This window comes from Heloderma suspectum, chromosome 3 (genome assembly GCF_057233095.1).
Source record: "Heloderma suspectum isolate Gila_16-S chromosome 3, 16-S_ref, whole genome shotgun sequence".
NCBI classification, from domain to species: Eukaryota; Metazoa; Chordata; class Lepidosauria; order Squamata; family Helodermatidae; genus Heloderma; species Heloderma suspectum.
The window spans coordinates 49,784,000-49,797,329 of NC_139460.1; the positions used below are offsets into that span (position 1 = coordinate 49,784,000).

Consider the following 13,330-nt stretch of genomic DNA (forward strand, 5'->3'; position numbering starts at 1 on the left):
TATATAGTATACATGGAGTGTGTTAAAGCACTTTGTATACATGTGTCTCCATAATCCTTACGCCAGCCCTGTAAGATAGGCCAGCATACAATAGAATGTAGGAGCGGGGTGGAGGTTGTGAGAAGAGTAACTTCCTTCAAGCCACCTGGTGAGTTTGTAGCTGAGGTGAGATTTGTACCATCTGGCCTGTCTTTCCAGTGTCATTGTGTCTCAGTGGACTAGTATGTTGAAGGTTGTGGCGGGACACCTTGAGAGGCTTGGCCTGAGATACACCACAGTGGACGGCTCTGTGAACCCAAAGCAGAGGATGGATGTGGTTGAGGAATTCAACAATAATCCTAGAGGACCTGAGGTATGGAAAGAGACCAGAGAAGCTGTTTTCAGTGCATAGGAGCTAGTTGTTGCCAGTGATTATTTGTGCTAGGCCAGATCCTTAATTGCCAGATAGGATTAGCCCAGTCATCATTTTAGCCCTATATTCTGTCTAAAACTCGCTTGATAAACTTCTCTCAATCCAACTCACTATGGATTGTAATCTGGGAGTGAGAAAAGCCTCAGCTTCTACCATATATGACTTGGCAGTGGCAGTCTAACCCAGGCCTAGGCAACCTTTTTGGGCTCGTTGGCACATTTGGCAATTTGAGAAACTGTCCTGGACACAACCACAAAATGGCTACCATTGGAGGTGTAGCGTACCTGACAGAAGCAACAGGAGTCCCTGTTTCTTTTCTTTTTCTCGGTGGCTGGTCGCGCTGCAGATGAAGCATCGACCTGCAGCCTCCTGCCATCTTCATTTCCTAAAAATGTCTCTGACCCCACATGTGGCCCAGAGGCATTCATAGTAAACGAAGATGGCAGTGGCTGGATGCCCTCACTTCGCTTTGAAATGATACCAGCTGCCAATCATAAACTTGGTTGTTATTTTTTTTAAGTGGGAGGGGTAGGGCACTTTGGTGGGCGCCAAGGAAGGTGTCCAAGGATGCAGTGGTGCCCATGGGCACCATGTTGCCTGCCCCAGTGGAGGCTGGTGGCTCCAATGCCAGTGGGGTGGTGAACCTACTTCGGGTTTCAGTCGGAACCACCTTGGATAGCTCCTTTAGAGTTCTGACTGAAACCCAGAGTGGATTCACTGACCCACTGACATCAGAGCCACCAGCCTCCACTGGCCTAGCCCTGGCTGACCAAATCTCTCTCTCTTGAGTTTGATCCAGATATTGTTCAAATTACGGAATTTCTGGGGTGTTTTTTTTTTTAAGTAATACTTGTCTAAATAAAGTGCTGCTCAAAAAGAAGAGATGGCCAAAGTCTGTCCTGGAAAATTACACGCTGTGTACACTTTAACTATCGTCTCTGTGTGTGAGAGAACTGTCTAATTTTATACCAGAGTGACTCATTCCAAAGGTCACGTGCAATTCAACTTTAGAGTCTAATGTTGTGAACTTACAAGGTTAGACTTGCAAGATGAAGCTATGCTCTGAACTGCAGTAAAAAAGAAAGGGAGAAAGATCTATGGTCGATAGTAATCATGATCAGGGCTTCGTAGATTTTAGGTAGGTGTTCAGTGCTGGGCCCAGAATTCTGAGAATCTCCTGTCTTTTTTAAAAACAAAACCCGGAGTTTCTAGTTCCTGTAGCTCAAAAGACTAGAATTTGTGCGGGCAATGCCAGTTGGAAACATCAGAAGCCAAAGTTGGTAGCCAACCAGATTTATCAGTGGTTGGGGACAGAGTTTAAGTGAATTCCATAGTTCTTTGACTGCCTCTGCCCTGCTAATGACGAGCAAAATAAATAAATAAATAATGTAAAATAAATCATTATATCCACATGTCTCATTGAAATAGGTCACGTAAATCACATAAGTTTCCCCTGGTTGATGACATGCAAAGGAAGGAGGGTTGTACCTTGACAGCTCGATCCCATGCATGTTCACACAGAAATCCCAGAGTTCAATGGGGCCTCACTCCCAAGTAATTATGCATAGGGCTGCAGCTTTAATAGTTAGATAAAGTAGTAATGCCTCTACTTGATAAGCTGTGCCTGTTGAAGTGTCTTAAATGTTAAAGATGCAGGAGCCCTGTCTTGCTTTGTGACTGATCATCCTAAATGGGATGTGAAATAAGCTGTCTCGCTGAATGCTTTTGGGGAGAAGCTTTGACTTCTATATGTGTGACATCTGTAATCTATATAGAGGGGTCTCTTATTCTCAAAGAATGTGGTTCTGTTAGAAAGTGTCCTACAAATAAGTATGGTAAACGACTTAGGATCTCATTGTGTGCGCTTCACCTTATGCCATTTCTTCTAGGTTTGGTTTTATCAGTGTCTGGTGAAATAACAAACTACTTTCTCTCATTCACTTGTCATAGGTGATGATGATCTCGCTCCTGGCTGGAGGTGTTGGCCTTAATCTGGTAGGAGGAAACCATCTCTTCCTCCTTGACATGCATTGGTAAAGATTTGGCAGCTTTTACCTCCACAACTAAATAAAAAAAATTGGACTCATTCTGTGTATTGTTTAAAGTTGCAAGAATTAGATTTGTTGATTAAAGGATAGGATCGTGAACTAATGTGTCCAAATTATATGTTTGGTTCTTAACAGTCATTGCAATTGACAGTATATTTTCTGCTATGTCTGCTGGCTGACTAATGCAGTAAACATATATCTCCCTAAACTGGCTAATCCTCTCCTAGATTAGCTCTTTGCTTCGATGGATGAAATGCTGCTTGGGAAAACAAGAAGGCCCTCATGCTGTCCCTGCTTCTTACAAGGCAGAGATAGATTTAAACCAGGGTGGGGAACCTCTTTTAGGGTGCATCTACACCTGGCGGGTGTGAGTCGAGATCCCTCAGAACAGCCGATGCACTCGCCACTTCGCAGTCTTCCATGGTTTCTGCCCGGAAAATGCAGATTTCCGAGGTGTAGTTTTCCTCTGAATTTTTCGGCTGTGGCGGCTTCACCGCAGCGGGGTGTGCTGTCTAACTCCCTCAGGGTGACATTGCAGTTTGTGGTGTATGTGAGGTGGGCAGTGAGTAACTGCATGACGCCTTTTTCCTCCTCCCCTCCCCTCCCCTCCCCTTCCCTCTTCCTTCTCGCTTCCCATCCTGCCGCTGTGAGCAACTGCGCCCCTCTCTACCGGTGCTTGGCAGAGAGGGACGCGGTTGCTCACAGCGGCAAGAGCGCTTGCCGGGCTCCAGCAAAACTGTGCAGTAACTTGCCCCATATATCGAGCTTGCTGAGCATCCACAGCACAGGAGCTGCGCAGCTCCAGCGATGCGATGGACCAAGTCAGCGCCATGTAGATGGGGCTTTAACCACAGGGCTGAAATCAGTTTTAGAGATACTCTTAGGGGACAAAGACAAAGGGACAGGGCCCAAAATACAAAAAAATGACAACATATTGTAGCTTAAAGCTCTTACTGCCAGCAACTAATCCTTAGAAGAGACATTTTTACCTTGGGGGGGGGCAAATTGCACAAAAGCCATGAAACCACCAAAAAATTGGTAGTTGGAGGGAAGGGGGTGGGGCCAGGGGAAGGGGGTGGAGCTATCTGGGGAATCCCAGAGGGCCAGATTGAAACTCCAGGAGGGCTGGATTTGGCCCCCAGGCCTGAGGCCCCCCACCCCTGATTTAAATCTCTAGGGGACCTCTGGGACCTGCAACTTGGCAATCCTATGCACTGACCTCCTTGTGTGGACTAAAATACCTGCTTTCAGCTATGGTTACAAATAGCAGAATGCTAGAGTAGTTTTCTTACATTTCAGGAATCCAGCCCTGGAGGACCAAGCCTGTGACCGCATTTACCGTGTGGGGCAGCGGAACGACGTCATGATCCACAGGTCAAGCTTGGCTTCATGTCCTGCACCGTCCCTGTTTGTGTCTTAGTTTCTAAGAGTTGTGATATTGCTTCAGGTGTTGTATCAAAGGGAGCTGAAGTTGTGTTGGCGAAATTCTTCCAGCCTACTCTGCTGATTACTGTCTGTGGTGTTTTAAAAGTGACCACAGCTCAGTTTTGCTTAATATATATATATATATAGAGAGAGAGAGAGCTTGACCCAGTGAGGATGTGCAAAAACTGTACTGGTCTGGAGAAAGTGGATAGGGAGACATTTTTCTCTCTCTCTCTCAAGCTACTAGAACCTGGGGTCATCCCATGAAGCTGATTGGTGGGAGATTCAGGGCCGATAAAAGGAAGTCCTTCTTCACACAGCGCATAGTTCAACTGTGGAATTCGCTACCACAGGATGTAGTGATGGTCACCAGTTTGGATGGCTTTAAAAGGGAATTGTAGAAATTCCTGGAGGAGAAGGCTATCAGTGGCTACTGGTCCTGATGGCTCTGTGCTACCACATGTATTAGAGGCAGTATGCCTATATACACCAGTTGCTGGGGACCGTGGGCAGGAATGTGCTTTTGCACTCGTGTCCTACTGGTGGATTTCCCATGGGCTGCTGGCTGGCCACAGTGTGAACAGAATGCTGGACCCTTGGTCTGATCAAGCAGGCTCTTCTTGTGTTCTTGTGTACTGATCATGCCATGTGCTTGGTTTTAGGTTTGTCTGTGAAGGGACAGTAGAAGAAAAGATTTTGGAGCTGCAGACCAAGAAAAAAGAGCTGGCCCAAAAAGTACTGTCAGGAAAAGGAGACGCTTTCACAAGGCTCACCCTGGCAGACCTCAAACTCCTTTTTGGCATTTGACCATTGCTCCCCTGTCCCAGTATGCAGAAGTCACATGTGTGCGTTTTTAAAAGTTGACTATCATGTATTAATAAATAGTGGGTCAGTGCTACTTCGCAAGTTGCCTTGTCTCTTTCTTTGTTAGCATGCTTTTCTCTAAGAAGAAGGCCTTGCCCTGCCTGTGTTCCAATGAAAAATGGGAAGAGAGACGCTACAATTTTGGAAAATGCTCCACTTATGCCTGATACTCAAGAGTTGCTAGCGTAGGGTTTTTTCACCTACCCGCTGTTTTTTCACCTGTCCGATGTAGTCCGTTCCAAGATTACTATTCCTGTCCACATCATATGGCTAGGAACAGGATCCACTGGTCTGAATTTCTGTCCAAATGAACAAGCCAATCGTGGCCACCTAGATAGGAAGCCTCCCTGCTAATGCTCAAAATAATAGTTAAACAATTGAAGGTCAGAGTTTGGGTGTGCTACACCAACAGTATCCAGGACAACAACAAATATTGCACCTGCATATATTCAAATTGTGCAATATACTGTGAATAGAAATGTGGAAGGATGGACAGGTACATAAGAGAAGGTGGTGGAACTGGGCACATCCACCGTGCCTTTCTGTTGTAGTGGCTGGAATGGACTCCCTCCTGATTCGTGGGAAGCCCTGACAGTGGTGTACTTTAATGCTTTTTGAAGACAACTTTACCTGTACATTTCCTGACCACTCTTGTTTCCCTGTAATCTGACAATTTGTTGTAACTTCAGAATGGGTTGAGTTTGTATCTTGTGTTTTTTATTGTTGACTTTGTATTTCAGTTATTTCGCTGTTGGGTTTTAACTTTATGAACCGCTTTGGGATTTTCTTCTAAATAGTAAGCAGTATAAAAATATTTTAATTAAATAACATAAATGAAATCACTTGAAGCCATGGGGGAAGACTGCAGCCAAGTTCAGCTTTCTTTTGACTGTTGTAACGTTGCCTAGTCCATAGTCTCTCTGGAAAAATGAAATGAGCTTCCTACATACCATTGCAGCTGATATATTCTTAAGTAGGTTTTTAATTGTGTTATGCTGATGATATAGCTCTGCCTTTGGCCATTTTGATTATTTACTGCTGTTCACTGAGCAGATAACCAAGTAGCTTCTGTGTCCACTGCTCCATATACCGAATGACACCAAAAGGTACCAGCCAGAGATATTGGAGCCTGACATTGGAACATATATGTTGACCTCCAAAATTTGCTTCTGTCTCTCTTAATCTGAGTTTGTTTTGCACTGTAATCCTATATCTACTTATTTGGGAGTAAGCTCCATTGAACTCAATAGGACTTCTAAGTAGACACATATAGGATTGCATTATTAATGTTGTGTTGCTGGAAATGTATTTCATTAATTGTGCTGTCTGTGGAAAGGAAGTGTTTTAGCTGTTACAGTAACAAGGTAGAGTTATCCTAGTCTATTTGGTTGTCAAAAAGTACAGCTCTGGGCCATATTTGTTTCAATATGGTTTCTATAATCAGACGTGTAATATTGCTATAACAGACTTGCAATGTTCCTTTAAAGCTGTACTAAATATATTTCCAACAACATCTAATTATGCCTTGCCAGATGAAAAATAGGCCTTGCTTTACTAAACTACAAAGTGATTCCTCATTGGTTTGAAGTCCTCTTTTGTATCCTCTTCAGATGTACCACACAGGGATCTAATTAAATAGAAAAAAAATTCTAAACACAAACAGGTATATTGTATTTTAATTTGCCTTAAATAAAAGTAAAAGGTTGGTGGAATGAATTTCCAGCATTAAGGTGAAATTTAAGGAGGAGGTGTGTGGAATTAAAACAACGCAATGGTAACAGTTTGTCAGAAGGCAATTTGACCATTGGCAAGTCGATGCGGTATGGCTGTGTAGCTTGCCATAGGTGTAAATATTATCTGGTTACTAATATTAGTGTGAGGGGCCTTTTTCTGTCTGTCAGGATGGCCGAGCGGTCTAAGGCGCTGCGTTCAGGTCGCAGTCTCCCCTGGAGGCGTGGGTTCGAATCCCACTTCTGACAAGCGTGTGTTTCTTTTTTCATTTCCATAGTAGTACGGACCTCAGATTCGCTGGATAGCCCGACTGCTGTTATCTCTTTTAAAAGCTGGCCTGTTCTGACTAAAGGGAAGTCCCGCATTAGAAAAGGGCTTCAGAATTTTTATTTTTAATCCGTACATACCATGCTTTTATGCAGTGTTTGGAGGCTGGTGGGTATTGTGCGGCTCAGGAAAACGGGAGAGAGAAACACTTTCGCTATTTAAGGGAGCCAAGGAGGCGCCTAATCCTCTGGAAGTCGGAGGGACGAAGGAGGTCTCTCTCCCTCTCTCTCTCTCACACACACACACACACACACACACACCCCTCCAGTGGTGCCTTTAGGAAGGGCGGCGCGCCTCGGGGCTGCAGCAGAAGCAGCCATCGGAAGCGTGAAGCAGGCAGCCTCAAGGACGGTGGAGGCTGGTGGCCCGATGTCAGCGGGGCTGTGGATCTTTCCTGGGTTTCAGTCAGAACTCTAAAGAAACTATCCAAAGTGCAGAACACAATCGCCACATAGGGCCAGCCCCTCGGAGAGCACCTTGGATGCAATTACCCCAGAGGGCAATCACATCCCCACCAAAATTGGAGCCACCAGCCTCCGCTGCTCGAGGGGACACGGGTCTGAAAGAAACGGGGCCCCCTCCGGAGTCTCCCCGTGCATTTGTTTGCAATGCTGCTGGCGTTCAAGGCTGCCTAGATGCCCCCATGCCCTTTGATGGCTGATCATTTGTTTGCGGATACTCAATAGACGGGCAGGCGAGGCACTCTGCACGTACTCGGTGGAACTATCGCAACTTCGCCAAATTACTGCTGAGCTCCGGCACTCAAAGCAGACTGAGGAAGCGGAGCCCCGCCGCGGCAGTTCGGAGACTGGCCTTCGTTTTTTTGTATTTACTCTGCTGACTACCGGTTTAAGAGATGTGGTTTTCTCTCCTCCGCTCTCCATTTTTAAGAGGGGCGCAGCACCTTAATTAATTAGACGGCTGGAAAAACTTGTGGTGGCAGCGGCGGAGGGACGGAGAGAAATCCTTCCCCTTCCACCGCACCCGTCTTAACTGAGCTGAAAGCAGCTTTCTGTATTGCAGACGAGGGCTTGCTCTTTACCCTTTTCTTTTGCAGCTCACAGAATACTTGGCTCACTTTGACTGCCACCAAAGCTAAAACCATAGAATAGAGGGGTGATCGCAGTAGCTGCGGGGACACTGCTCTGTAACTGTAAGCTTAAAAAACGAGGATTGTAGGAGGACGGAGTCCGAGGCACCGCTGGGATTCGAACCCAGAATCTCTTGTTTACTAGACAGGCGCTTTGACCAGCTAAGCCACGGCGCCCAAAGTTGCCCAACTCCGTCGCCAAACCTCCTTCTGAAGAATGAATCCAGGGTTTTATCAATTTTAGCAGGGATTCCTGAATCATAACAGTTATTTATACTTCCGAAGTATCCGTTGCTTTACCTGGAAGCCCATTGGAAGTTTGCTACTGCTGAGTGACGCTGGTCATTTTTGCATGCCTGACTTCTGATGCCTCCAGAGGAGCGGCTGCAGCAAAAACAGTAACGGAGCCTGGTGGTGCCTTTAAAAACTATCAGCTTTGTTGCAGAAATCCAGACTTCTGATACTGAAAGTATTCTCTGCAGGGCTGGCATCAGCAAGCAGCTGGGGCCCCACCAGTCACACCTGCCCGGGCCCCTCCTTAGCCCCCTTCCCACTCCCGCAGCCCTGGGCCGCTGTTTTAAGTGTCCCGCAATGCCCCAGAGCAGTGTTAGGCTGGGGCATTGCGGGAAACTACAATAGCGGCTCCCAGACCGCAGCACTGGGAGCTGTGGCTACCAAGGAAGCGCTACCGCTGTTGTCTGGCAAGCCCGCCCAGGGCGCACTAATGCAGAAGTTGTTCAGTCGTTCAGTCGTGTCCGACTCTTCATGACCCCATGGACCATAGCACGCCAGGCCTTCCTGTCCTGCGCTCTCTCCCGGAGCGTGCTCAAGTTCATATTCATTGCATCGGTGATGCTATCTAGCCATCTCATCCTCTGCCGTCCCCTTCTCCTTTTGCTTTCAGTCTTTCCCAGCATCAGGGTCTTTTCCAGGGAGTTTTCTCTTCGCATTAGGTGGCCAAAATATTGGAGCTTCAGCTTCAGTATCTGTCCTTCCAATGAGCACTCAGGGCTGATTTCCTTTAGGATGGACTGATTTGACCTCCTTGCAGTCCAGGGGACTCGTAAGAGTCTTCTCCAGCACCACAGTTCGAAAGCATCAATTCTTCGGCGCTCAGCCTTCCTTATAGTCCAGCTCTCACAGCCATACATTACTACTGGGAAAACCATAGCTTTGATTAGACGGACCTTTGTCGGCAAGGTGATGTCTCTGCTTCTTACTATGCTGTCTAGGTTGGCCATAGCTTTCCTCCCAAGGAGCAAGCGTCTTTTAATTTCATGGCTACAGTCACCGTCTGCGGTGATCTTGGAGTCCAAGAAAGTAAAATCTGTCACTGCTTCCATTTCTTCCCCTTCTATATGCCAGGAAGTGATGGGGCCAGATGCCATGATCTTAGTTTTTTTAATGTTGAGTTTCAAACCAGCTTTTTCACTCTCCTCTTTCACCCTCAACAAGAGGCTCTTGAGATCCTCTTCGCTTTCTGCCATTAGGGTGGTATCGTCTGCATATCGGAGGTTGTTGCTAATTCTCCCAGCAATCTTAATTCCGACCTCTGATTCATCCAACCCGGCATTTCTCATGATGTACTCTGCATATAAGTTAAATAAGCAGGGTGACAATATGCAGCCTTGTCGTACTCCTTTCCCAGTTTTGAACCAATCGGTTGTTCCATGTCTGGTTCTTACTGTTGCTTCTTGACACTCATACAGGTTTCTCAGGAGACAGGTAAGGTGGTCTGGTACTCCCATCACTTTAAGAATTTGCCACAGTTTGTTGTGATCCACACAATCAAAGGCTTTAGCGTAGTCAATGAAGTAGAAATAAACGTTTTTCTGGAATTCTCTTGCTTTCTCCATGATGCAGCGAATGTTGGCGATTTGATCTCTAGTTCCTCTGCCTCTTCGAAACCCCGCTTGTACTTCCGGTAGTTCTCGGTTCGCATACTGCTGAAGCCTAGCTTGTAGGGTTTTGAGCATCACCTTGCTGGCATGTGAAATGAGCGCAATTGTGTGGTAGTTTGAACACTCTTTGGCGTTGCCCTTCTTTGGAACTGGAATGTAAACTGACCTTTTCCAGTCTTGCGGCCATTGTTGAGTGTTCCAAATTTGTTGGCATATTGAATGCAGCACTTGAACAGCATCATCTTTTAGGATTTTAAATAGCTCAGCTGGAATGCTGTCATCTCCGCTAGCTTTGTTGTTAGTAATGCTTCCTAAGGCCCACTTGACTTCACTCTCGAGGATGTCCGGCTCAAGTTCAGTGACCGCACTATCATGGCTATCAGGGACATTCAGATCTTTCCTGTATAGTTCTTCTGTGTATTCTTTCCACCTCTTCTTAATCTCATCTGCATCTGTTAGGTCCCTGCCTTCTTTGTCCTTTATCATGCCCGTCTTTGCACAAAACGTTCCCTTGAGATCTCCGATTTTCTTGAAGAGATCTCTAGTCTTTTCCATTCTGTTGTTTTCCTCTATTTCTTTGCATTGTTCATTTAAGAAGGCCTTCTTGTCTCTCCTTGCTATTCTCTGGAACTCTGCATTCAGTTGGATATATCTTCCCCTTTCTCCCTTGCTTTGCGCTTCCCTTCTTTCCTCAGCTACTTGTAAAGCCTCATCAGACAGCCACTTCGCTTTCTTGCATTTCTTTTTGTTTGGGATGAATTTCGTTGCTGCCTCCTGAACAATGTTACGGACCTCTGTCCATAGTTCCTCAGGCACTCTGTCTATCAGGTCTAATCCCTGAAATCTATTCCTCACCTCCACTGTGTATTCATAAGGGATATGATTTAGGTCATACCTGAATGGTTTAGTGGTTTTCCCTACATTCTTCAATTTAAGCCGAAATTTTGCAACAAGAAGCTCATGATCTGAGGCACAGTCAGCTCCAGGTCTTGTTTTGACTGACTGTATAGAGCTTCTCCATCTTTGGCTGCAAAGGACATAATCAATCTGATTTCGATATTGACCATCTGGTGATGTCCATGTGTAGAGTCGCCTCTTGTGCTGTTGGAAAAGAGTGTTTGCTATGATCAGCGTGTTCTCTTGGCAAAACTCTATTAGCCTTTGTCCTGCTTCATTTTGTACACTAAGGCCATGCCTGCCTCTTATCCCGGTGATTTCTTGACTTCCTACTTTAGCATTCCAATCCCCTATGATGAAGAGGACATCTTTTTTTGGTGTTAGTTCTAGAAGGTGTTGTAGGTCTTCATCGAACCCATCAACCTCAGCATCTTTGGCATCAGTGGTTGGGGCATAGACTTGAATTACGGTGATGTTGAATGGTTTGCCTTGGATTCGTACTGAGATCATTCTATCGTTTTTGAGATTGTACCCCAGTACTGCTTTTCCCACCCTTTTGTTGACTATGAGTGCTACTCCATTTCTTCTAAGGGATTCTTGCCCACAGTAGTAGATATGATGGTCACCTGAATTAAATTCGCCCATGCCTGTCCATTTGAGTTCGCTGATTCCCAAGATGTCGATGTTCAATCTTGCCATCTCATGTTTGACCACCTCCAGCTTACCTTGATTCATTGATCTGACATTCCAGGTTCCTAAACAAAATTGTTCTTTACAGCATCGGAGGCCCAGCAAATAATACTTTTCCAAGACCCCCCTCAAGCAGTGGAGGCTCCGAGGTCAGTGGGGCGGGGAATCCGCTCCGGGTTTCTGTCCGAGCCAGGCAGAACTTTGAAGGACCCAGCCCCTTCCGTTCGGGCTGGCTCGAACCGAAAGCCTGGCGAGGATCCTCCGCCCCACTGCCATCGGAGCCCCCAGAGCGCTCGACACCGGCGCAGCCCCTGAGCCTCTCAGGTGCAGAACGCCGCCTCTCTCGCGCATCCTTTACATTTCTCGCCCTTCGGGGGCGCCAACAGCCATCGTAAGGCCCCGCGCAGTCTGGTTTCCTCTTCAGCGGCCAGACGACTGCTGCAAATTATTTTTGATGAGCCTAATTTCAGAACTTCAGTTGGTTCATGCTCTCTAACAGCCACTGTTCGCACGTCTGTGTTTGTTATCCAAAACAAGCCCATCCCCCTCGCTTTAGGGGAGCCAACGTAGGCTTGGGATGAAGATGGGTGGATTTGCAACCCGGATTGCCGCGTGCCCAGCCTGAGGCTGCCACGTTAGGCGCCTCTCTGAGCCTTCCGAAAGGGATTCTCCTTAACAGAAAGCAGCTGGAACTGCTCATGCAGAACCCATTCATGCTTGCAGAAGCTGCTTTCTTCCTCCCCGTCAGTCCCAATCTTTCTTCGCGGGGGGGGGGGGGGCTTTTTGTGGGTACACTGAAGAGGTCAGTTGAAATGAAACATATTTAAAGCAGAAATAAGAATCTCGCATCGTCATTACTTTTCTGTTAGAGGGGAATTCTGAAAGACCCCGGTAGGTCCGGCCGGTTAGCTCAGTTGGTTAGAGCGTGGTGCTAATAACGCCAAGGTCGCGGGTTCGATCCCCGTACGGGCCAGCTGATTTTTTGACACCCCCCCCCCCCCCCTTGCGGCAGAAACTCGTTCTAGGAGATTCTTTGTTACTTGATGGGGATTTTTCGGGAGGCAATATCACATTACCCAGCTTGCTGTCCACGAATATCCCTGCGTTGCGGTTGTATTCTACGTAGCATTATTATTATTATTATTATTATTATTATTAAATGTGCATCATGTGTCGAATGTACTAACCGATTTGTTTTAGTAGTTTACATGTGCATCTTTCACCTCCTAATTGTGTTTAGAAAAGAGGATTCATTTGTTCCCTAGTCGTCTCGAGGACTAGAATACTTTTAAAAGAAAGAGAGTAGAAAACAAAATGTGGTTTAATAGATTTCCTTTTGTTTTATTAAATTAGACCCAGAAAACGTGGAGGAAAAAAAAATTGCCGTGACTCGGATTCGAACCGAGGTTGCTGCGGCCACAACGCAGAGTACTAACCACTATACGATCACGGCGCGCCACCCGTGAGCTGGCAAAGAATGTCTCTCCAAATGTCTATACCATAGACTAGTAGAAGAAGGTAGTGCTATTTCCTTCTATTTCATATTTCATTGAAAGTTGCAATTATATGCATCATTATCAAAAGGGCAGCAGCTCAGATGGCTCCCGGCCGAGATGTAGAGCTTTCTGGAGCTGAGTGTAATTCTCATGCTGAGTAACTATCCCTGTGCTCTTCGATTTTGGTGCTTTGAACGCTTTTTTATGCATCCTACAGTTAAAAAAAGTTTCACACTGAAGCCGCTTTTTATATTGAACTGTGCAATCCTATACATTTCTATTCCGAAGTAAGCCCCACTGAGTTCAGTTACTCCCTGGAAAGTCCGGTTTTCCGCCAGCTGGATAGATGCCTCCAATACATTTAGGCTGTAAGCCTATTCACACTTCCCTGGGAGTAAATCCCGCTGAATTCGATAGAGCTTACGTCTAAGTAGACATGTACTTGCGCT

At 46.2% G+C, this 13,330-nt stretch overlaps 1 protein-coding gene and 4 non-coding genes across 5 annotated transcripts in view; 3 read left to right on the forward strand and 2 right to left on the reverse strand.

The window, feature by feature from the left end:
* The window catches only part of TTF2 (transcription termination factor 2), a 31,606-nt gene extending 25,224 nt beyond the window's left edge, over positions 1-6,382 (forward strand). Inside the window, exons 20-23 of the mRNA XM_084843175.1 lie at positions 199-352; positions 2,363-2,445; positions 3,760-3,834; positions 4,548-6,382. Of these exons, the coding sequence (XP_084699301.1) occupies positions 199-352; positions 2,363-2,445; positions 3,760-3,834; positions 4,548-4,692 (457 nt within the window). The 3' untranslated portion in view covers positions 4,693-6,382. The remainder of the gene's footprint in view (positions 1-198; positions 353-2,362; positions 2,446-3,759; positions 3,835-4,547) is intronic.
* A 263-nt stretch (positions 6,383-6,645) lies between these two features.
* TRNAL-CAG (transfer RNA leucine (anticodon CAG)) lies at positions 6,646-6,728 on the forward strand. The gene has a single exon. It is a non-coding gene; the product is annotated as a tRNA-Leu (tRNA).
* Positions 6,729-8,000: 1,272 nt separating this feature from the next.
* On the reverse strand, positions 8,001-8,074 carry TRNAT-AGU (transfer RNA threonine (anticodon AGU)). The gene has a single exon. It is a non-coding gene; the product is annotated as a tRNA-Thr (tRNA).
* Positions 8,075-12,284: 4,210 nt separating this feature from the next.
* Positions 12,285-12,358, forward strand: TRNAI-AAU (transfer RNA isoleucine (anticodon AAU)). The gene has a single exon. It is a non-coding gene; the product is annotated as a tRNA-Ile (tRNA).
* A 408-nt stretch (positions 12,359-12,766) lies between these two features.
* On the reverse strand, positions 12,767-12,838 carry TRNAH-GUG (transfer RNA histidin (anticodon GUG)). Its single transcript has one exon. It is a non-coding gene; the product is annotated as a tRNA-His (tRNA).
* Positions 12,839-13,330: the final 492 nt, after the last annotated feature.